General features: G+C 35.2%; 1 protein-coding gene across 25 annotated transcripts in view; it reads right to left on the reverse strand.

Moving 5' to 3' along the window:
• Positions 1–25,716, reverse strand: part of EPB41L2 (erythrocyte membrane protein band 4.1 like 2) — a 138,203-nt gene that overhangs the window by 18,590 nt on the left and 93,897 nt on the right. For 19 of the 25 annotated variants that reach the window (XM_027669516.1, XM_027669475.1, XM_027669482.1 and 16 more), the window contains 9 exons: positions 24,425–24,467; positions 18,515–18,590; positions 16,810–17,028; positions 16,264–16,351; positions 14,932–15,084; positions 13,649–13,746; positions 10,235–10,407; positions 7,140–7,318; positions 2,676–2,738 (listed from right to left, as the gene is read on the reverse strand). In XM_027669516.1, the coding sequence (XP_027525317.1) occupies positions 2,676–2,738; positions 7,140–7,318; positions 10,235–10,407; positions 13,649–13,746; positions 14,932–15,084; positions 16,264–16,351; positions 16,810–17,028; positions 18,515–18,590; positions 24,425–24,467 (1,092 nt within the window). Of the gene's footprint in view, positions 1–2,675; positions 2,739–3,111; positions 5,583–7,139; positions 7,319–10,234; positions 10,408–13,648; positions 13,747–14,931; positions 15,085–16,263; positions 16,352–16,809; positions 17,029–18,514; positions 18,591–24,424; positions 24,468–25,716 lie in introns of those variants that run through there. The other 6 variants (XM_027669622.1, XM_027669578.1, XM_027669614.1 and 3 more) reach the window with 2 other exon arrangements.

Below are 25,716 nucleotides of genomic sequence, written 5' to 3' on the forward strand. Positions count from 1 at the left end.
CTTAACTGGAAAAAAAAAAGGAAACAAAAGCAACCAAACCAAGGAAAGTGCCTTGTGTCTGAAGAGGTGACCTTCGGGAGAGTGCCTTAAAATAAAAAAAGTTTAAGGATATAAGGGACCAAGATTTTTTGTTTTGTTTCTTTCATATTTTAAAGTAAAGGAAGAATAATGCTGTGTATGGTTATTTAACAGAGGGCTACTTTCATCCAAAATATGAAAGTATTAGCTCTTTGAAACAATAACAATTTCCAGTAGCTGTTTGCTTTCATCTAAAATTTGCAAGTACAGATGCAAATGTTTCAGAATACTGCACAGCTAACATAACTGAAGGTAGCTGTAAAAATAGCTGAACCCAAGGAGCATAAAAATGCATCTTTCTTGCTATTACAAGCTCCATGAAAAATACTTACTTCTGTGAACACAGTACTACACAGCCAAATATGCAAGCAGCTAACACCTGCTTAGCTTCAGAGGGACTACTCATTGTGCCTCTCACGTAGGCTTAAACTTACTGGAGTAATCAGATTTAAAGACTTAAAACCTGTTATCTGCCAATTCCACATTTAAGAACCTGGCAGCAGACAGACACAAGTAGGAACGGTTTCTGTGCATGGCAAGACCAAAGAAATGATCTCTCTGAATTGCACCTCCATAGGCCAATGCCAAAGAAGACACCACAGCGTGAATACCAAATTAGATTTGTGATGACCCATTGAGGCTAAACTGCAGCACCTTGGATTAAATAATTACGAGCTAGTTTTTCACTTTGTACCAGATACAAAGTAGAGGTAAGGTTCAGGAGATATGCAGAAACATAACTGCTCTGGTAATCAGGCAAAAATGTATCTGCTTGGCTTTCTTGGAAATTCATTATCCTTTCAGTGCAATGGCTGGGCTTTGGTGGGGGGAGCAGATTTCACCCTGCTTTCATAATGTGTCCTCCTTCCAGCATTCTAGGTCTTGAGAAAAGCCTGTGTTGCTTATGCTCACTCTAACACAAGATTTTTTCAGTATTCTGTAGCTAAATTCAAGTTTAACCCTCCAATCCATTTTCAGTAAAGAATTAAAGGACAGAAGATTAAAATTAAATATTATCACTGCAGACAATTATTAACGAAGTTTTGTCAAAAGAATGTAATCAGAAATAATAATGTAGGTAATGAATCTGGGTTTTGTACAAAGATTTTACATACTATTTAGCAGATCATTCTTAAATTTAACTTGGTTGGGATTTTTATTATCAGTGATCACAATGCAAAGACTCCTCATATTAGGTCATAAAAAAATCCAACCCCCAAATTCATTAGTTCTAATTTCTTTTCATTTGCATATTCAGCCCCAGTAAGGGTTTGGTGCTGCACATCTATTTCCTAATTCTGTGAATAATCCCACGTGCAGTTTGAACACTTGAACCTCTCCCCTTCTGGCAGCTCAGCAGGCTTGTATTTTCACAAGACCACTTTTCATCCTGGACTAACAAATGAGACATTAGATACGTCCTCCTAAAGTTTGTAGTTCCTGAGTGAAGTAAAATCTTATGCCAAAGGCATTCTATTATACAACAATCATGTCATTATTTAAAAACCTGTCTTGGCTTGACACAAGGCACATTTCTTGGACTTGATCAAAGCACAGTTATGCAATGCGCACTTCCAGTGCTTTAGTAAGTTATAAACAAGCATATTTTCAATAGTGATCAAAAGCTGCAAAAAGCCATAAAACATTAGTTGGGTTACTGCGATCCATACAACTCCATTTTACTGAACAAAACCACTGACTTTTAAAGAGACCATTTTTGTGACAAAGGGAATTATTTATAGCCCCATCTGGATGAATGAAGACAGCAGTACAATTTTCTAAAACATCTTCAGTTATTAGCTTAAGTTATTAACTACAAGTTAAATTATACTGATTATAACTACAGACAGTTTCTGATTAAATAATTGAGATTAGCAGTCTATGTGAAAATTCTTATAATAAAAATATCTACTTCAGTGACTAAGCATTACTCATGAACATACTGTTCATAGCACTTTGCTGTTGTGCATCTTCAGTGAAAGCCAACCTTCAGGAAGCAAAAATTATTTTCTGTTTTTCAAATGGAAGTAAAGCAAAGATTTCATAAGATATTTAAACATTACTTTTGAATAGCTGATCCTTGCATCATTTCTCAACACTCCTAAAATCATTGAGTGTCAGAACCAGAACTAGTTTTCTATACTTCTATGCTTGACCCTTACTAACTCCTTTTATTCAGCTAATGTATTTGATAAAGGTTGATTAAACTGGCAAAAGCTAGAAACCCTGCTCAACAGAAGATGCATACACTGAGAAGCAATGTACAAAAATCCATTTAGAATTGTGAACTGGACCCATGTGTTTGCTTTATCTAAATAGGGCTATTATTCCCAGTTGCCACCTTGAAGACATCTTGCAAAAATATACAAATATACATTCAAGGTTCAAGATGAAGTTTTGTTGTGGGTTTTTTTGGATTTGTTGTTTTTTTTTTTAATTTAAACTCAGAAACTAGAATGATAACATGCAACATTTCCAAGCTGGTTTTCCCCATGCACTTCATGCACTGTGTCCATAACAGCCTGCAAGTGACCTCCCATCCCATGCAGCCTGGCAGCCCGTGAGAATGGAGAGTATTTTTCGCATTACATACAAACCTCCAACATTAAATTGCTATGTCTGACATAAATATTTTCCCCGTCTACTCTCAAGGAATTGATCTGTGAAATTAAACCACATACAAAAAAAAAAAAAAAGAAACATAAAATAGACCAGCAAATAAATAAAAAAGGACCCTTATAATCAGACAGTTAAAAAAAGGAAATAAAATGGTTAGGTGAAAAGGCACTATATAGACAGAACCCACGGAAAATTTAGGGTGCTAACAAGGCAGGCAGCTACAGCCAAGTTCAATTGTAAAAAACCAACCACAAAAAAACCGACCACCTTCTGCTGCGCTTCCTCCTCTTCGTATTCCATCTATGTGAGCACATGACAAATTATCAAGAAAAGGAAGTGTTAACATATGCTTACAGACTAACACAGAGGCTTCATCTCTTTGTAAATGCTGCAAAGCGTGCTGTATTTACAGACCTTTACTGTTTCGGCCCCAGATGTCGAAATTAAGCGACTTTGGTCTTCTTTCACCTACATTGTTGTAGAATGGCTGAAGTAATTTTTGGCACAAGCGACATGAAAAATGGAAGTTTCACCCTGCGTCCCTTTCTTGCTGTACTTTTTAAGTGTTTCTCAGGTGAAAATTTAAGAATGAGTAACAAAGAAAAATGATATGCATAATTTCTATGGCAAGCAACTGAAATTCTGCAACAAGTTGATGGGAAAATGGAATCTAATCCAGGAGTTCTTTTGGGAAAAGTCTAGGGTTCAAGTCAAACATTTGAATACTGTATCTACAAACTGTCTCAATATATTAGGAATGTTGCTGTCTTGGGATTAGTTATTTACACCCCTCTCCCCCTTTTTAGGTGAGTATATTCCTTCTTAAACTGCAATGCACTCTGTTGGAAATGGTAGCTAATCTTCGTATCTTCTCTCCAGGTATTCTGAATGCCTTAAGGAACAGCATCCTTTAAAAAGCAAACCACTTCCCAGTCTTTCCATAAGTACAAATATCAACTGCCCAAATTAGAAAAGATGCATGTCGAAGTCAACACTCTGCAAGTATGTAAATCTGAAGAGAGGTTTACTTACTGCTCATACTGTTGTATTTTGGATTCTGTGTGAATGCACATTTTTGCATTTTTATTCATTTCTGACTTATCTTGGGTTCTGTTTTCTGTAACTTTATGTTACAAATTATGGATTGAATTAGGTTACAGAAACATTGAGAAAATCTTTATGGTAACCTTTTTCATTATTTTAAAAACTTTGACTGGTGTTATAATGACATCATATTTACTGTGTTTTTAACATGTACATCCATTTAGCAAACTTTGTTAAATGTAACATTAAACAGGCCCTCCTCCTTTTTGGTTCTATAATATTCAGTTTCATATTTCCTGTGAGGATCAAAATAAAAAGACCTTTTCCTAGTGCTGTAACATGCGCAGCAGACATAAGGAAAGGAGGCATTTTGTCAGCCATTCCAGATGATCAGAGCAACATATCAATGTGACTGAGGCTTCTGTACAGCAATTTTAGCAATGTGTTCTAAAGAATGTTCAGACTTCAGTGATTCAATCTGACACAAACTGCAATCCCAGCTAATGAATGAAATCAGTCTCCACCTTAACTGCTGCTAGAAATTAACCAAAGCATGTAAAAAAAGAAAAAGTGCCATGGACAGACTCAACTTTGCACACAGCCTTGTAGAGCTGAAACATCTGAAATCTGGAATAACAAAAAACTGATTTGTTGATTTTAAAGCATTCACAGTTTTCTGATTTCAGCTTTTAGGAATTTGATTTTTCAGATCTAAATAGAACTTTGGAGATGTGCATTCCAGTCAATGCACGTGGGAGACACGCATTTTAAAACAAATTGATAGTGCAAGTAGAACTTGCAAATAGTATCAAATAATAACATATCTGTTATTACACAGAGCACTTTCAGTATTCAGATTTATGCTCTTGTAAACATTCTGAACTACAAAGCAAGTCCACCTGCAGCTCAGTATCTGTAGAATTGAATGAAATTATGCATGCTGAAGGAAATCAGGCAGAAAAACCACGAGCAAAAAATTATTTACTAAAAATCCCACGACGGCAATTTTTCACAAAGAAGATGCTAAAAAGATACAGATACACACATGTGCGTGCATGTGTGTGTGTATTTATATATATATTTACAGGCATGTACATAGACATATCTCTATACTAGGAAGTGTGCAAAACTGAGCAAGCCTTGGGAAAACAAGCCTAAAAGCCATGTGCAAGTGTCAACATTTAAGCAACAAAATTACACACCTCCTCTTCCTCTGCTTTGTCATTCAGGTCACTGCCATTAGAGCCACTAAAGGTCGCCTTTGGCTCCAGGTAGCAGAGGGACAGAGCAAGAGGAAGGGAAAATGTGAGTGAAAAAGGAATAGACTGGAAAGCAGACAGAAGCAGCACAAAGATAAGGAGAAAAGAGGGGATGAAGGAAGGAGAGGTAATAGGAATATAGTGCTGAAGGCCAGGTGGGAGGAAAGAGATGCAAACATCAGGAAGGCTAGGAAAAGTAATATAGCCATCCTCATCAAGCAGCGAACGGAAACTAAAAGAAAGGCATCTGAAGAAGCTGAATGAGACACACAGCTCAGTGCTTTTGTAGTCATTTGTATGGATTTTTCCCTCAACAGCAGGGGAGCCTTGACTAACTAGGGGTCTCATAGATTCAAAGATATTATTTGGTGAAGCTGTTTTATTATGATCTGATGTTTGTTCCACTGAATTGCACTCTGAAATGTCTGGGATGGTAAGGAGAGGCTCTCCAAAGGAATCTTCCTCTGAAATATCTGAAAGCATGTCTATCTCACGGACAGGTGACAAGTTTGTAAGATGAGATGACACAGAATGGATGGGTAGTGATGACGGGTATATGTGAGTGAGCTGAAGAAAAAAATTCTGTGCACAGTGGAAAATGAAAGCACAACAAAAAATGCAAGTTTGAAGGCACGTGAAGAGGGAAAAAAAAGAAATTATTAGTTAGTGAAAACTTTTACTTAGAAGAAGGGATAGCTCTACTAAAGCAATAGAAATAAAAATAAAATTTCCTTGTGTTTTATAAGCAGCCAACTTGTTTACTTCTGTGAATTATGAAAGGAACCCATTACGAATCTTTTGTTCTCAGGCTGTAAAGAGCCATGCACTTTTGAACTGTAATAGTCACAAAACAGATGGAAGCAGACAGACATTCAAAGCTTTGGCAGAAAGGTCAGAGGACAGTGCAGTACACGAAAGGCAAGCTGGTATTTGATTCTTGAGTTTATAACTATTTTCTCTAAGAGTTTAAGAGAGCCAGAAAGAAAAAAGAAAGATCTGCGCTAGGGAAAAAAGAAAGCTGTTCACAGAACAGGCATGTGTAACAAACCTTACTGAACAGCTTCCTGGAACAACTTCCTGAAATACTGCCTCTTTTTTTTTTTTCTCCTCTGATTAAAATATGGAAAGATACCCAAACAAGGGAGTATCACCATTATCAAGCCCAAAAGCAAAACAGAGTCATTTATTTTACCATCTTTCTCGCATGAAGAAACTGTGTGTCTTTCTTCTAGGCTAATTCAAAAGTATTTCAACTTGCCAGCAAACAAAAAAAATGCCACTATGGTATTGTGGTCTTCCTAGACTTGAATGCAGTGGAAACATATGAACCGTACAGAGAAACTCAGCAGTCTCGCTAGGAATAAAATGGGTAGCTAACTTGCAAAATTATTTGAAGACAAAATTTCTCTTTAAATATTAAAATAAGTTCTGGAGAATTGCTGAAAAAGAAATTATCCATAAGAGAGAAAGAGTAGCAGATTTTAGTTGACACTTTAGGAGAAAATTTTTACATCAAATCATACAAAATCTGAATTTAATTTTTTGATCTATTTCCCTTATAGCTCAAACAAACAAGACAAGTAAATGTGTGCAACAGGAACAGATCACAGTACTCACATTTTCACAGAAATCTACACCTTAGTCAACATAAAAATTTTTAAAGGATGAAATAATTCTGCAGTGGCTACTAAAATAATATTATTACCTATGGTAATTAAATTCAGTCATAATATCTCCAACTTTGTAGTTGGGTGTATTTTGTAGAATGTAGAAAATTCTGTAGTTTGTAGAATGTACACACCTGTGGATATATATTAGCATTTCTTTTTAAAATCTGAACAAACTAAGGAAATGAATAACATTATTTACCCTTTGAAACAGTTATTCAAGAACTCATGCAAGTTTACTAAGAATTCAAATTAAATTTATAGCAATAAAAGAAACCCCAGCTCAATGCCATTTAGAAGTTTGTATTCTCTTTTGCTTACATACACTTACATGAAGGTAAACCCACAGAAAGCACTTGACAATTTTACCTGAATATTTTAATATGATGTTCCGTATCATGTTCAGAAGCAATAACCACACATGGACAAACACCACATGAACAAATAATTTTGGTGTGAAAGTCAGCCATACCTTTCCATCCTGAGTCAATTCTAATTGTGGAGTTTTGACTGGGCTTCCATCTTCTTCTCTGCCACCTTCTTTTAAATTAGCCTGACCAGCAGTTTCAGTGTCAATGACTTTATCTCCAGCAGCCTGGCCTCCAGTAGCAGAGAAGTCTCTTAGACTTTGGTCTGAGATACCCATAGGAGCTATTGGAGAACAAAATAATTTTGGTTAATTGGGGTAAGTTGAAACATTTTGGATTTAAGTCTTCTTAACAAAAGTGGCTTATGATGATATCAGCAATGAGTAATACAAACTAGTTACCGAGTGATACAATATTTGTCAGCTTTTTGGCTTTAAAAAAAAATCTGTGGTTCCCACTGCACTGATACGAACAGCAATGAGCCCTCGTCGTAAAATGTGCACTTACTATGCAAGGGGAAAAAACCCTCACATTATCAACTTCTTGATTAGTCTTGGAAAATAAACTGAAGGTATTGTTCTTTGGACTGTGTAAATCACCATAAAAAAAAAAAAAAGAAATAAGCAACAGTATTTTGTGGAAATCCACTATTTGAGAGGACTACTTTAATGCAATATAGAAATAGCTATGCATATAACTGTAACAGTATTTTTCACTGGAACCTTAGCAAAACTGCACAAAGGGCTCGGTGAGAGTAAGAGCTTCCCTCTACATGCTGGCAAAAAATGCAAAGTGGAAATACTAAATATGTACACTTGAATATAGTCAAAGCACAAGGGAGTGAAAAGCCTTAAATTAGGGGTGTTTTCCTCTTATTTGATTCAGAGTAATAGGATTGATGAGAAGGATGGTTCTTTTTTTTAAATCATGATGACTGGCTTAGTCAAAATAGTAGTAATGAAATAGAGGACAATTCAATTAAATTAAGGAGCTTTAATAAACACAACTTTGATATAAACTTAATTAATTTAGTAATGTCCTATAATACCTCCATATGCCTTTGCTTTACAAAGCCAAGGTGCAAAAAGTTGAGAGGAAGAGGTGTTTCTTGGAGTACCTTTGAGGGATATCCTCTTCTGAAAAGTCTGAGCTCCATACCAGAGATGCCCTTAAGCTGCAGAGAAGTCAAAACCAGCTAATGGAAAATATGGCATTTGGGATGTTAGGCTTTCAGGGGGCCTCTATAAGTAGTAAGTTCTGCCACTTAAGCTTCTGATCCCTTCTTGGGTGCAAATAGAGCATTTTTGGGTGTACATCCCTGAAGTTCCAGAAGTAACTTTTGACAAATCACAGAGTAACTTAGGTTGGAAGGAATATCCAGAGGTCAGCTAGTCCAAACTCCTGTTCAGAGAACGTCCAGTTAAACCAGGTTGCACAGGGACTTGTCCAGTTGAGTTTTGAGTACGTCCAAGGTATTTTTTAAACAAAGAAACAAAAATTTCTTACTTGTAACTAAAATTTGCTGTGTCTTCACTTGCAGGCAGTCTCCCCGCCTTATCATTGGGCACCTCCAAGAAACACACAACTCTGTCTTTATGTTCCCTGTCAGTAGCTGTAAACAGCAATATGTCACTACAGCCTTCTTCTAATAAAGCTGAAAGATCACAGTTCCCACAGCCTCTCCTCATAAATCACAGCTCCTGGCCAGCTTTGTAGCCCTTACTGGGCTCCTTGTAATATGTCAATGCCCATCTAATACTGTAGAACCCAAAGATAGACACGGTATTTTGGGTATGGTCTTCATGAAGTACTGAATAGAGAGGGATAATAATTTCTTCTAATATGCCAGCTGTGCTCTTGCTAATACAACCCAGGATACAGTCGGCCTTCTTTGCTTTAAGGGCACAGTTGTGTTGACTCATGTTCAACTCGTTCTGTGGGAATCCTCAGATCCTTTTGTGCAAAGCTGCTTTCAGAGCAATGTTTCATCACATTCAAAATTTTGACTGTGATGCTTCTGTAAGAGTGAAAGTTTGGGCTTGAACACACATGCACACACGCCTGTATTCTGTAGATGATGTAGATGTACAACGGATCCCAGAAAGTCTTGATTATACAACCTCTGAGAGCTGGGAAGAATTTAAATTGTTTCTAACCAAAAGAAGAAGAGGAACTAAACCAGAGTCAGACAGTAACACTGATGTGGTGATAAGACTTTTGGTTGCCACATGGACTCATCACATGCTGTCAGTGCAAGCACGTTTGCCTCTTATTTTTACTTTGGTTCTCAGAAGGTAAGACTTGGTAGGTGTCCCAAGCAAGTGTCAGAGTTTGTTCATTTGTCATAGTATAGAAGAATGAATATTTGCAGAAGCAAAACTCTTGTAAGTAGAAGATTTTTTAAGAAAATAAGGTGCAGTTGACAGCTCAGTTGTAGCTAAACTTACATCATTGTTATGGTTCACTTTTATTCCAGTGAAGCTTCATGTTATTTTGCTGAAGAGTTACTCTATTATATACCATTACAGAAGTCATTTAGAGTAAGACATGTGCTTATACATCTCTCACACATACTGCTGGCATACTTGCCTTTGAAAAGAATGCCTGTTTCCAATAAAGGAAACCAGATGGTATTTCTGCTCAAAGAAACCAAACTCTAGTAATGACAAAAAAACCCCAAACCCTTTAGCTATTCGAAGTCAACATAAAATTTTTTAACTAAACACAAAGGTATTGAATAAATATACTAGGATAGCAATATACTGAACTAAATGACAGAAAACTAGGAAAAAAACTTGTTCATCCTTTTATGTTTATTGTAGAGACACTCAGGCCAACCTAGATCCCAAAAGATGCCACTGACCAAACAATTCTGATTAACATAATGCATGCCTATACCATAAAAAAAGATATGAGTAGTGTACATGGATGCTATGTACCCAGTATAGAATTCTCCATATATTCACAGCAGTGCCATACAATTTAGGCAGAGACTTAACTTATTGTTTAGGTCCCCTAACATTGATAAATACACAAAGTGGCTACTCCTCACACATCACCCATTAGAAACTGAAATTCATAAATTTTGTCAGTTGACCTTCTGGCCATCCATAATGTCGATATTTTTGAATGTTGCTCAGATCAGAGTGACAGCACATAATGTAATCATTACACTGAAAAAATATGTCAAATTTCATACCTCCATCAAGGCTTCTGGAAACACGTTTGCTTGATGTGCGTTCAAAGTACGGAGCTGGTCTGTCTATGAGATTGCTTGCCTGCCGTGTCTGTGCTTGCGTACGTCCACTGTAGCGGAACTTGGAACCCAAGGTTAGAAACTTTGCTTTTGGAGGCTGTTCCGGTGATACAAGTCTAGAAAGAAAGTATGATGAAAGTCAGTTAAAAGGGCTTTATTTTAGGTATTTAATTAGGTACTTTAAAGCTAGTTATTGTATTCCAGCTTCAGTTCCATGTGCATAATTTGTGGTCTCCAAGAAACGATTCTACTGCAAACTCTTCAAAGACCTTCCAAAACAATGCATGTTATTTACTATTTGCAGTTGGAGTTGAAGTGACACTGATAACCATCACATTTTTCCACAGTATGACTAAGCATCTGGGATTCTCATCTTTTGGTGCTATCTTGGTTAAATTGTATTTTTTTGTAGAAAGCCAAGGCCATTATAGGTCCATGCAGAATACCTCTCAGATCTCTCTCCCTAGAATGTTACTTACAGTAAAAACTGTACGTTTCACTTCCACTGTCTTTCCTATATTCTGAGGTACCAATACAGCACTTGTTCCTCAAAGTTAGGGAATGGCATCTCAAAGTTGTATAGAATGCTGTATCAAGTGCAAAAAGACTAAGGTGGCTGGAGAGTTGTGACCCAACAGTAAGTAGCCTAACAGTTTACAGTCAGACTGGTTTCTTCTGCACAGGTACACACCTGAATCTTAATCTGTTCCAACACATTTTTAAAGAAAATAGTTCAAGACAAACTCATCCACCCTTCTGCACTAAGGCCGCTTATGTAATAAAATTGCAGCTATCTGCAGCTTCACTTTCACTGCTTCTGTAAAACAGTCTTTCTCCCCATTATTTCCAAGAGAGAATGCATTATGTACTAAGAGGAAGAAGGCTAAAAGGGTTTTTCCAAGGTTCCTTCTGTTCTTGATTTTCCAGTCTTGGCAAGGCTACAGCATTAACTGCCATTTTTATCTTCCACCCTGCTGAGATAAACTTTTAGTCTTTTAACGTGGAAAAAACAAGAGAACTAATTACTTCCTGATTAAGGGCACTTGAATGGATTTTTTGTATTACAGGCTTAATTACATAAAATAACTGAAAACTGTGCTTTTACCACTTTAAGGTATTCTGAGGAGACACAAACAATTGTGAAAATTTCAAATAAAATCCCATAAAGTGTAAATATAAGCAGGTTTCTGCAGATGCTGGTTAAGATCCAGAGCTGCCAACTGAGCTTACCTCAAAAGATTAATGTAGATATATAGTCTGACTATATTTTTGAAGTAGATGGCTGCTCTTTAAAATGGTACTGGAATCCCATGAGTTTGAGCTGATAATAAGTGAATACAATGCCTTTTCGTTGTCATTTTCAATATTTCAATATTTCATTGCAACTTTTTAAAATAACTTCATATATTGGCTGAATTTCCTACACATTGTAAGAAAATCTATCTTAAGGTGGTTATTTGAGAAAAACTGGAACATCACATAAGACAACACAAGGAATCTTACCATGTTATACAGGGCATGCTAAGAAATTTGAAAGCTAAAAATATACATCTAAACTGTATACAATTTACTGTGGCATCATACACAAGCTTTACACGCTGCAGCAATTGCTTTCTGCTTTTTATCTTTGGGGGAAAATAGATCTGGATTTATTTTACTGTTTTTAAATCGGGATGAGATGTTCTGAGGATTTTCTGTCAGATGACATCAGTGGAGTATATGGATTTTACAGAATGGTTAAAGTATTTATTACATAATTCTTTTTGTAATGTCATTCCTGGTTAGGAAAAGCCACTTCTGATTGGAATAAAATCCACTTATTTTTATTATGTCAGAATTTCTGTAATAAGATCATCTCATACCTATTAATGCTCCTGAAAACTTTCATTCCTGCAAATGGTAGTGGTCAGTTTAGGATTTTTGACTTGAATAAGATTTGTTTTTTCTTTACTCAGGTCTATTTTATTACTATAAAACTAGGTTATACAGTTTACCAGCAAAGTAAATCACTGCATGAGTTATTTGAAGAGTATTGATAAAAACATTTCATTGTGCACAGAACTGCATGCTATTTATAGTAATGGACACCAGCCAAAGCACACTTCAAATGTTCAAGAAGAAGAGAATGCTTGATTATGCTAATTAACATAGCTAATGAATTCTATCAACATAAAAAAAAAATCTCTGATCAGGATTTAAAATAGAAGTGCTTCTAAATTAAGCATTTGGAGACTGATTTATGCTGAAATTTACCAATATCAGAATAAATTCCAACACTGCATTCAAGATTATGCTACACTGAATGAAAATCCGAATACTGACAGCCATCCAATAAGACAGTTTCAGTAATCAACTACTCAAGTCTCCTGGTCTCTAAGTTTTCTGAAGTTCTCAATCTAGCAAGTATATTCAGTAACAGGATTGGGTCTACCTTAAAACACAACTTTTTTTTTAAAACAAACAGGCTACTGATGGAGAAAGCTTACCCTTTACATACCCTAGTTACTGTGCTTTAAAGCAAGAAACTCGGATTTAATGCCTATCCAATCCATAAGAGATTCAACCTACATCTGTGACTCCTGGGCTGCATGGGGCACATGCACTCCCTCATGGAATGTGTGTTATTATAAAAATCAAATGAAGATTCTTTAATTTCCTTTTCCCTCGAAGAAGCAGACAGAGGTACAACTCTGTGGCTTGTTGTCAAGTGCTCATTTACAAATAGTTGACAGTTTCAATGACCAATTCAGAATTTTATGTTCCTCATTTGCTGGGGAAAAAATGCAGACTATAAACAATAGTCTATTTTTAAAGTGATTATCTTCTTCGAGGCATGACTGTGAACTTAGCCCAGCTCATAAATAAGGAAACACTCAGCTGTAAGCATTTATATTCAGCAGAATATTCAAGTTAATTGAATATTAACATTAAAGCTAATTGAATGAAGATTACTGTCAAGCCCTGAGACCTTCTTGTGAAGATGTACAGTAGCTTTCTAGATGGTCATTCTGCAGAGCCAATCTCTTAGGAAATCTTACAGCAGAACCATAGAATGAGTCTGGTTGGAAGGGACCACGATGAGTCATCCAGAAAACTCTTGAATATGTGAAGTGATGCACAATCACTTGTTTAGTTCCATCCTGTTAGCACTCTGAAAGTTTTGATAAAGCAGTTAATTGTATTTGAGACTTTAAGAATTGGTAATTTGGAGTCAGTGATTGTCAGGGTGTCTTCTAAGAAGTGTTACTGGACTGAAAAATTAGGGGCAAAGATGGGGGAAATCTCTACTTTCCTCATATCCTTTAAAATGGGGGAGCATACCTTGTAAAGTGGGGGAAGCAGAGAATTATCATTTACCTGAAGAAAGTATGGTGCTCCACACAAACCTTCCATAACCTTTTAGCAGCCCGGTGGTTTGGCAGTTTGAACCCAATAGTGCTCTCAAACTGTTCCAGCTAGAAAGAATCCACAAACAAATTAACCCATTTCCTTAAGCTGGCTATTAATTAATAGGTAGAGTTAAGATAGTTCCATTACTGTATCAAGCTGTAACATTCTTGTCATGAGACTTCATAAGATTAAAAAAACATAAATTAAAAAAAAAACCAGAATTTCCAGCCTTTTAAAAGAATTATACTTGTTGGGCTAAGTCATAATGGGTAATAATCACTATATCAATTCCTAATCTGTACTAATGATTCTTGAGAAATCCAATAATACTTCAGTGTTCCTTGCTGATTTTCTGACTAGTTGACCAATGTACTTAAACTGCATGAAGCAATTGTACTGCAGGATGTGCTGCACACTTTCCTTGGATTTAATAAGAGTCTGAAATGCATACTGCAGTGTTAAGATTATATGATCTGTTTCACTGTATAACAGTTTCTTAGTAAAAGTATTTAATCTATGCACACCATCAGGAACTGCAAGAACAATACATCTGTGTTCCAAAACTTACAAAACTACAATGCTAGTATTGTAAAACTGGTATGACTTCTCTTTTGTTTTATTTATTCACACAGTAAAAGCTACCTTAAATATTTTAGAGTGTAATCTGAAAAAAGTATTACAGTGTTTGACATTTTCGGTTTTTTGTTAAATTTCCAGTTACAATGTGTTCAAAATGTAGCCTCCTGCCTGCACCTGCCCCCCGCCCAGCAACTCTCACAAACTTTTGCAGGTAACTGAAAAGAAAGTTGAATCTGCAACTTCCACAGCAGCTAACAGGGTTATAACATCCTACAGGAACTCAAGCCTTTGGTTACAGCCACAAACTAGATTTGCTGACATTTGGTGAACAGTTATACTTGAAGAGGAAGAGCAGCTGTCTCTCTCCCAGGACTGCAGGTTTGTATAGACAGTAAAAACACGGCAAGTGTAACTAGCTTTCTACGTTAAAAACCCCATAAAATTACAAGATGGCATCTATTAACAAAAGAAAACAGATTTTCTTCTTGGTTTGCATTTACTAATCACGGTGTTTAATACAATCAGTAGAATCTGAAGAGAAAAAAAACACTCCTAAGTTCTGCTCAAATCCCTCATAAGCTTATGAGGGCAACTGGGGAAAAAATGATGTTTTCTTGTTGCTGGATAGAACCGATCTCACAAAAGAAATAAGACAGAAAGATGCTACTTACTTCTGCTGGCCTGACTTTGATATAGAAATTACTTCTCTTGTATGAAATCTTCAGAATTTTTGGCCAAGCGAAGCGGTTTATCCGGAGTCTATCTTTGTAAATCAGCAGACCATTAGCACATACACCCAGCATGATATCCACACCTTCAGAATCCTATCATGTGTGAGACAATTTCATAAAAATCAGTTTAATAATATTCCATACAATTATTGCTGACATACCTAGAGGGAAAATAATGTAACTGGGACACGTTTCATATTCCATCCTGGAAGACTCTGACAATGAGATTCTTAAATAAAAAATAGCCAAGTATATTAATTTTTTAGGAAAGGTTTCCAACTGAATGTTTTTGGCACTCATATGCCAAAGCATATGCCACAGTTCTGGGAAATTCTTCAATATTCTGGTAATAGGGACTAATTTAACAACATAAAAGCAAGGAAGGGTATGGCCAGTGTGTGTGCTACCAATAATATCAACAAATATTAAAAGAAGAAAAATTAAAAATAGGCCTTTCCAACTTAAAGCAGTCAGTGTAAGTCTGAACAAGCTGGTGATCAAGGTGATCTTTTATAGTCACCTACTATTCCAGTAAAGATACAAGAAGTAACAGAAAGGTTTCTGAGCATTCTCTTCCACTGACAGCATTTGATGCAAGTTTTACAGGCCACAGAACTAATCACTTACTGATCATGCTTTGATACCCACACAATACAGCAGAATCTCATATCCTTCCCAACAACAAAACAACTACATCAAATGCCAACACTGTCATCAAGAAGTTGCTTCACCAGCATAACTAACAAAATTAAACAACGTTTCTCCAGTACTCAGAAGTCTTGTTTTTCCTTTTTTAAATGTATGACTTATATGCTTAGCATACCTCAGTTTCCTAATGATTTGAGATTCTGGATTTGACCTTCCCAGAGAAGTAGAAAAGCACCAAAATACACTCTCCCCCAAGACCTTCCCCCATCTGTTTTCAACTCTCATGGTATTATGGAAACAATTATATCTTCTTTCAGGCTTTACTTTATGGCCCAACATCTCCTTGGCATAAAAAAAATCTGACATTTTAAATGTATTTATCTGCTCTTATGAATAAAATATTACTTCCAAGCTGCACATAAGTCTATATACTAAACAGACATAAAACAAGTTCTAAGAATGTTAGAGCTATAAACTGAGTAATTATTGTGACCAAGAGATAAAGGCTTATAACCAAGAATTAAGCATATAATTTTTTTTAAAATAATCTATATATACACTGTTTTCTTTAATACTAAGCATGTCTATCATAAAACAAAACCAAACCAAACCAATCCCCAATACCTTGGCATGATGTAAATCCACTCCATACATGGAGAGTCTCTTAGCATTTTCTAGGAACTGGGAATCCGCTTGTGCTGGAGTCAAGCCCCTAAAACCATTGAATAAGCCTTGAGTTTACTCACAAAAAAATGAGAGTCAAAACTGAGTGCAATCTTGGAATTCAGATACACAGAAAAACCTCAGTTTATAAGGTATCAAGAGCATTTCTGCCCTACAGGTAGTGTTCTTTCAGAGCATATTATTTTCCTTGAGCACAGATTTTCACCTTCACTCTTTCAAAATATTCTAGCTGTATGTTGCTTAAACTAATTGATGTGCTCAGATAAAAATATTTTCTCCCAAAGTTCTCTTCCGAGATCTTAGTGAAGTTACTATTTTTCAAACTGAAATTTTCAAAAACATAAAACTAAGACCTTTTGGTTACATAACAAACAATTTCCAAAGTAACAATAATTTCAGCTCAGCAGTTTTACACAGTCTTAAAAGAACTGACATAAATGTGACAAAGCACGATGACTTCATTTAATCCCACTGTATCTGACACACCTGTGTGTTTTGTGTAGCTCAGCCACTTTCTCTTCCATTTCTTGAGTTTGATTGGGTGCAAATTGGAATTCACTGATATAATCACTGCGGTGTTCCTCTGGGTCATGATCACCCAGCTCAGCCTGCAGGGTATATGAACCAAGGAGGGCATGAGTCACAAAAGAACAGGGCAGTCGACCAGATACAATATCCTGACGAAGCTGTAGGCACAAGAAATACCTGAAAGACAAAGGCAGGGGGAGGAGGTGGGGGAAACAAAGAATAGAGAAAGTGTTACCAATAGCAAATTAATAAGAGATATGACAGAATTCATCAAGATGCATGTAATCATGTAAGAATATTTTGAAGTAAGTCAATGCATTAATAACTTGTTACACCTTACATTATTTGAGCATTATTATCACACAGTAAATTTCACTTCATTTTTAAGAGTCAATATTACTTTCATAAAAAAGTGTGAAAAGCAGGAAAAATTCTGATTTCCAATGTAAATTGTAATTGTAGTTTTAAACAAAAGCTTACTTAGGAACTCCTTTAGTTCACATTGTAGCCTGTGGGTATCAATGGTTTAAAAATAAAAAGCTCTGCATTTGTTTGACATGTCCCTTTGGCTTTAAAACTTTAACTTTTACATCCCTTGCAGTTCACAAGCTAATCAAGTCAGGTAATGTACAAAAGAAATCCAGTTTAGTACTGAAACCATAATTACCTTCCTTAAACCACGTATGTATTAGAATTTAATATTTCAGGAACTGCATACAGTGTTCTACCAAATTTAACAAGTTAGCAATCAGCTTAATATCCTCCATATAGTTTTTAATGTAAGTGAAAAAAAAGAAAAGTCTTACTAGTGAAACTTAAATTTTAAGGAGTTTAGCTTTAAGATATAACAGAATTGCTTTTATCAATTGAATGCACAATTGAAAAGCCAACCAACTTGCTGAAAATTTTCAAACACAGTTTCTCGTAAATATACTCTGTACTAAATGTCTTAGACTATTTGTAGCAATATATCAACTGCATACTTGTGTAGCTGTCTTATTTTGTGCAGAAGACGGATCTGATGCAATGTGTAGTAGTAACATACATCCTGCCTCTGCAGTCTCAGCTAACTCTAAACTAAAACTAAGTATTTAGGTTTTCCATAACTCCTGAAAAAAATGAGTCAATTCCCTACACTCAGTCCCCAATTATGTTACTCTTACAATGCTACATTTTAGGTGTCTAGTATCCACTGCATTCTAAGTATTTTCTATCTAAGAAGTTTGGAAGATAATTATTTTCACGTTTTATTATGTTTCATGGTTTTATTTAATCCATATATGTAAAACCACATTTTCACCAATCTAGTCTAGATTATTACTGAAGTGCCTTGGATCCCCTGAGCTTTGCTCAAAACCACCAATGCCCTTGTTTGCTTTATATTAAAGCAGCAGACTGACAATAAACCACTTGATTCTTTCAAATACCATCACTCACATCTTACCTCCCGCCCAAATCATATCCCCACTTATCAATAAATTCTTCTTCCTCAGGTTTCCTCCAGAAGTTTTCACTTTACCTTTTCAACCTTGTTCCAAAAAGCAGTTGATGTACGTAAGAACATCTATAGTGTACAGCATCCAGAAACTGAAGAAGACATTTTATATGGCTTTCCGATTAGACTAGTAGTAATTTTAAGTCTAAAACTGGGAACTGTGCATACCTAGTGATGTCTTCAGTCAACTGTGAAGGATCAGGGGGATAAAACTTCACATTAAAGGTGAATATCCAAGGTAAGCCTAAACATGAGAAATATTTGATTATTAATTTCAGATACGTTGAAACAAGTAAAGAGAGAACCTTATGGGAAAAAAAATGTTAGCCAGTCACATAAATCTTAATCACTGAAATCTCGAAGAACGTTTTTTTCTGTCTTTTTACAGGACATTAGTAAGAAGAATAGATTATTTTTATTAGCCAGTAGAAACTCAGACACACAGTGAAAGATTAGCATGTTAAATTACTTTAAGATAATTTTTTTACAGTAGCTTATGCAAATATCAGAAGACAATTTTAATTTGAAAACTACCATAATATTTTAACACTTTTAAGCTATTGTGTGTTCAAAGGCACTTGAATTGAATTTGTGTTTATTTCTAACTCCTCCAAGGATAACAGAGTTGTCCTGTCTAAACTGACTTGGTTTGAGAGACTGTACAGTAACTCTGAACAACATGTCAAAATGAGGTCTGTGTTGTATATGACAGAAAGATAATAAATTATTCACTGAGAATGCATGGAAGACAAAAAATATTAGCCATTCCTACTTTAAAATATTTTTCTGGTAAACACCACATCTAGCAACTACAAAAGCAATGGTATTTTAAATTTCAATTCTTGTGTGTTAGAATTGTTAACAACACATGCATTTTTTTAAGCAAAAGTGTGGTTAAATTAAAGCAGCAGACTGACAATAAGCCACTCGCTTCTTTCAAATACCATCACTCACATCTTACCTCCCACCCAAATCATATCCCCACTTATCATTAAATTCTTCTTGCTCAGGTTTCCTCCATTTTCAAATAAAATTGAAATTTTAATACTAAATTAATAATTTGAAAAAGCATAAAATGTTGCCTTTAATCCTCACTCTATTTTTAAATAAATTTTTAAGATTTGAAAACTACGTCATACATCAATAATTAAAATACATTTTCAGAATGCTGATCTACCAGTATTGTAATTGGAAAGTACCAATACCTTACCAAAATATAGAACTTCCCTAATTTTAACAGGTTTTACTAAGTACAATGCAGATGTACAACACAATGCTAGAAAAAAGTGCTAACATTTCTGTTTAAGGTTATTTTCTTTAAAAAAACATGTTCTAAAATTTCATAACTATTAAAGGTAAAGAGGTGCTTTGTGTCAAAACTCCTAATGTCTTCCAACATTTCAAAAACTGTTCTGGTTTTTCAGACAGGACTATTCACTGAAGCACTACAATTTCTGTTTAAGAGTGAACCTCATTCTGCCCCTGGCTGCTAAGCCACTATTTCTTTTTGAGAGCTCAGGGTTTTATTGTATCTTAACATTGCCAGTTGTCAAATTTTTGTCAAAAAAATGACAATTCTGTTTACAAAATAAGGCAGGACTCCTTAAATGAGAAGGCCTAATTTATCATTGTATCATCTACTGCAATACAGTGCAAAACAGAATTAAGACAAAAATACCTTTAAAAAAGAAGTCTAACACTGATTAATGCATACAGCATAACAAACACAGTTAAAGCTGGAATAGATTTACCTACTTCCATTATTTACCTACCAGAGAATTAGCATCATTTAATGAAAAGATGCTGATACTGAGTAAGCCAAACTGATGAATATTAGGAACTGGGCCAAAATATCTATGCAAAAAGCATTAAGGCAGAAATGTAATCTTAACAGGGCTGTGGGATGTGGAGAACTGGATGAAGGATGTGTTCTCCACACAGATACTAAACCAGTCTTCAATTTTCCTGGAATGAAGCAGTGTTTCCTGGCATGAAGCAATTTTTCCTGGTCTAAGACTGCAGTTCAACTAGTCATATTTGAATTCCTGTTTAACCCATTGCTCGTTCCTGCCAGCATTTCTACAGTTAACTTTCAGAAAGCAGGAGACCTAGATGTGGTTTGAATAAAAAACAAAATTAAAAAACCACATTCTCTATAAAAAGCTAAGAAGTCCATAAATTCTTGGAGTGTATGGACTTCAAAAAATTCCATGTGTCTACTCATTCCATTGCTAATTTATTGAAAAAATGTTGAAGCTGACTTTGTACTAAATATTTTCTGAACAGTTTGTGACCATATATTTTGTCTCATTATTGAAAGCACATTTATCCCCTAAATATAGACTAGCGAATATAATACAATTACACAGTCTATATTTATACTTCTCACTAAAGCATACTGTTTATAGCTGCACAGCCCAGGCATACAAACATAATTGCCTTCACACAATAATGCACATTATTACCGGGTTTTTACTGAGTTGGTAGCAAAGACAAAAAAACCCCCCTGATTTAAAATTATATTTAGCATTCTGTCCCTGATAAGACTCTCTGTGTTTTGATGTTTAATAGTATGGGCTACAGAAATGTCAAAAATTTTTCTAGCCAGCTTGTTACATCAAAAATGCTTCTGTGGCAACTTTAGGCACATTCTTAGAGAAAAAGAATACAACAGAACCAACCAGCTAGCAGCATACAATTAACATGATTCATCTCTTTTAAACGGGAAAAGTCACTAAGTTGGGTTTTTTTCCAGTAAAGGCTTTTCCTGGCTTTTGGTCATGATCTCTCATGTGTCAGCTTCTGCAGGAAATCTCTTCCCTTGGCACAGGTACTTAGTTCTCTTCAACAAGAACAAGCTACACTCTAGTGTAATTAGCTTAGATCAAAATTGGCTACAACTCTTACAAATATATAGTTCTATATATAAAATAAATGAATATAAAATAAAGGAAACCTCATGAAGTGACCACCATATTTTGGTACCTGCGCATAACCAAACATTTTTTAGCATTAAAATCAGACTGACAGTCAGAGTTGTACATTTAAAATGCAAGTTCTTTCTTAATTAATTCAAACTTCCCTTAGTATCCCAGTCTATTGTGCCCTCACAACATCTAAACCCTCTCAATTTCATAAGATATACAGAGAATACGTGATATAGAAGTATTTTTTGCAGTAGGAATACTAATTGTGCTGCAGACTAGAAAAGTATTTAATTGACATAATATTACCTTTGGTTTAAACAGATAAAATCCCAATTTGAGTTTTTTATAAGGGTGACCCACCATACCCTCTGTGTTTGAGAGTAGACTGTTCCAAGGTGAATTGCTACTGCTTGCACCATCACAAGATTCAAGCTGTCACAAGTTCTCAGTTTTGCAAAAGCCTGAGTCCACCTTAGATGTAGCAATTTTCAAGAAGAAGTGACAGAAATATAATTACCCACCTGTCCCTGAAAGAAGTAATTAGAGGTTTTAACACATGCCAGTGGACAGCCCAGTATACGAGCTAAAAAAGTCAAGAATTCATTTTCCTGAAGTGATCAGGCTGGCTGAAAGCAAGCAAGATTTTTGTCACCTTTGTAGCCCTGAGAACAGAGACAGTAATTTGTGGATCACATTCATTAGCCAAAGTAACATCATTAATTGCTGAGATCCCACATAATTGCCCAGCCAAAGGCCAACCTCTACAAATAAGAGATCACACAAAGGGCCTGAGGACTGTGATGTAGCAAGAGATAGCCTGCAGAAAATGACTTAGGGGAGACTACAGGACTATTATTTCATCTTCCCAAGTCACAGGTGCTGCATACATGCCCAATGTGCAGAGTATTGGTGTTGTTTGCATTTAGAAGAGACAGAGATTGTTATAAATATCATGTTGCAAACTGATGTGCTGAACTACACTTCCAAATTTGTCACCTTTGTGTGCTCAGATTAATGTATTTGTCTAAATGCACTTATCTAGCATGCTAGTGCTTCAGTTTCAGTTTGTGCTACACAAGAGCAAAAGAAATTAGTTTCTTCGAATGGACTAATAGGTTTTACGGGTATCTTAAATTTAATGAGTAGTTTTGTACATGAGATTTCCATTCTTGATTCAAAGACAAATATATTTAGAATTAAGCCTGAAACAAAGAAAATCTCACTATTTTATACCCATGTGTCTGCGGGATTTAATGTGTCTGCAGTACATTCCAATATCTGGAAACTTTATTAGACTGATTACAAGGAACACGACTGACAGCATGCTAATTACCTGCAAATTGGCATAAGCAAGTTACATTTTAAAATCCTTACAATTCTGTTGTTACTTGTCTGTTTGCTTTATTATGCCTATCAACTCTGAAATACTATAGATTGGAGAAAAAAAACCCGGTCATGATTCCTAATTCAAGAAACTGGACTTGCTCTCTAGTATAAAATGTAGGTCTTCATGCTGTATGAAAGATCACATCCCCTTAAAATATTTTTTTTGGTAGTGCATATGATACAGTATTAAAAAAACACTGTGTAGTGAATAAAAAAATTTTCAGGTCCATTGTTACACTTCAAATTTTTGACACTAATTGTAGGCCAGATAGCATGCAAATCACTATAGAAGACAAATAAGTATCAATAACATTTGTATCAACAAAGTTGGTATAGAAAGTATAAAGACGCTCAATATTTTGTCATTTATTAAAAACAAAACAGCCTTTAGTGCACATACTTGGACAACTAACAGGTTTTCACTAAAGACATGCAGAACAAGAAGTTACAACACCAGTATCTTTTCCTTAATTAGAAGTATGGTTACTACTTCCACCTTCACCATTTTAATAGTTCTAGTTTGGTTATACAACATATATATGTTAGATCAAAAAAACAGTTTCCAAGGAAGCTTCTGTAACTTTGATTTCTATACTGAAAATATAAACCACACCTTCCTAGTAAGGGATTTCCTCAATATGCAAAGATCTAAAGAAAACAAAATTAACAACACTATGATTTCTGGAAAAATTGAGTGTTGCCTTAAAACAGTAGAGTCAACAATAGTAAAGAAACCACGTATTTATCATTATATATAACACCCTGCTGTTCTTAGTTCCTTAACTTAGATTCTCAGTTCCTTAACTTAAATTCTTGTTGTGTTGAAAGTGTAGGCATGTAAATATTATCATCATCCTCTTCTTCCCAGTTATGTTTCCTAACAGGTATTACCAAAAGGTTTCCATCAAAAACAAAACATCAGCAAAAAGCCCTGGATTGGCCACAAATTAGTAAAGCAATGGGAAGAAGTTCAGTAAGGGCAGTGGGCTGTCTAGCATTTTCTAGTGGCCACTTATTTTGCGATATGTACATTCAGGCAGAGTATCACCTAAATTTATTCTCCATAAAGTCCCCATGGAGATGGTACCCCAGGCAGTGAAGAGCTTTGACAAATTTTTATGCTAATGGGGTAAAATAAATTACTCATCATGTATTGAGTATAGGAAGTAGAAAGGCATTTCAGACAGATTCAGTCTGAAAAGCATTGCAGTGACATTCAGAGATTATGCTCTCTATTCCATTGCCATTATGGAAATGGACATATCAAAAGTCAATGCTGGACTGATCAGTATTGAAGAGTATACATTTCCTGTAAGACATATTAATTCTCTTTTTAGAGTTTCATATTTTTCTGGTGAGTCTTTGAAGTTTTCAAGTCCTATGGCAACAATCATGACCACCTTTCCAAGATGACATTCTCCATGTAATAACTCAAATATCAGCACAAAGCTGAAAAGCATCTACTGTTTCAGAATGCAAAAATATCAACCATTAGTCATATACAACAAAGGAAAATTTTGGGGCAATAGCCAGTAAAATAATTAACTTCTACAGCAATAAGTTAAGTGACTCTTTCTGCCCTTCTTAGACAGCAGACAGAAATAGAAGATTTGCTTTCTCTTTTAAGGTTGAATACACTATTATCAGATAAAAATTATTTTAAACATGTAAGTATACAATTTAGTCAACATCCAGGCTACTAAGTTTATCTTCATTTCTGTGAGGAAATAAAAGGAGCATAACATCTGAATACAGAAGTACTTACTTCGAATTTGTCTCTTGATTTCCTTCGAAGGATCTAGCCAGTTCTGAAAGATAAAAAGAAAAAAGCCCCACAGCCAGCATTTAAAATCCTCAGTACCAAAAATACTTTAATATAATCTATGCAACCTATTAAATAGCTCATATCATTTTAGTTACTATTGATACATGCAAAGAGATGGCATTATGACAGATCATCCAAAAATTTAACTTTCGGAAGTGAGACTAAGAAATCAGTCACATATATTCATCAGTAACTCCTGTTTACTAATTTTACCCATACATGTTAGAAAACAATTTGTGTGAGAGACTAGAAACATAAGCCTTTTAACTACAGTTGCTGAGAATAACGTGACTCACCTTTTTCAGTCTATGGAACCAAACAAATTCCAGATTCAAAACTGTTTCCCAATACCATGTCCCTCAGTCTCTATTACAGGCTTTTGTACCCTAAGAACAATTCACTTCAAAGAGACAAATATGCTAGGCTACAGTTTCATAGGTCTGTATGGATTAGGAGAATATGAAACTATGTTTTTGCATAGTTTCTAATGCAAATCTTTAAGATAGATCACCTCTGCTAATAGAAAATGTGGCTCCTATGAATATGACCCAAAATATTGAGTTCCCTGTTGTAAATGACCTTCATTCAAGTAGATTTCATCACAAGTGCAGCATGTATATATTAGATAAATACTGTTAATAAATCAAATGCAAAACCCCCTTTTTATAATTTTTTACAATTTTAATGTAAAAAATGAGAATATCACATCTCTTGCTTTAAGAAGTCTGTGACCTCTGCTTTTCATAGCTACTATGATTTTTCCAGAGGTGGCACAGTTCATAATATTGTTACAAAGCTTCTCCAAAATTCTGGATACTATTTATTTTGCTTAAGTCAGAAAAACTGCTATCTGTTGAAAGAAACTTGACATGGAAAGGCCTTGGAAGACAACATAAGTCTTCAAATAATTTTAACCGAGACTCACTTCAGCTACAGTTATCATCCTAGGTTTTCAGTTTTGGCATGAATTCCACTCTGAAATTACACACAGCCATATTCTTGCAATTACAAAGATAACTAGAAGTAGCTTAAATTCTTACATTTTAGATGTAGTGTAAAGTAAAAAAAATACAGACTACAGCATGGCATAGTTATAGCAGAAAACTAGCATTCCTGAGTATGCTGCTTTCAATGCTTTATCTTTTATCACTACAAAGAAGGAGAAAAGAATATACTGGAAGATGAGAAGAATAATTATTTCTTTACACATGTTAAACAGTTAATTTTCTGAT

This window comes from Corapipo altera, unplaced genomic scaffold (assembly GCF_003945725.1).
Source record: "Corapipo altera isolate COAL_440 unplaced genomic scaffold, ASM394572v1 2b, whole genome shotgun sequence".
In the NCBI taxonomy this organism is placed as follows: Eukaryota; Metazoa; Chordata; class Aves; order Passeriformes; family Pipridae; genus Corapipo; species Corapipo altera.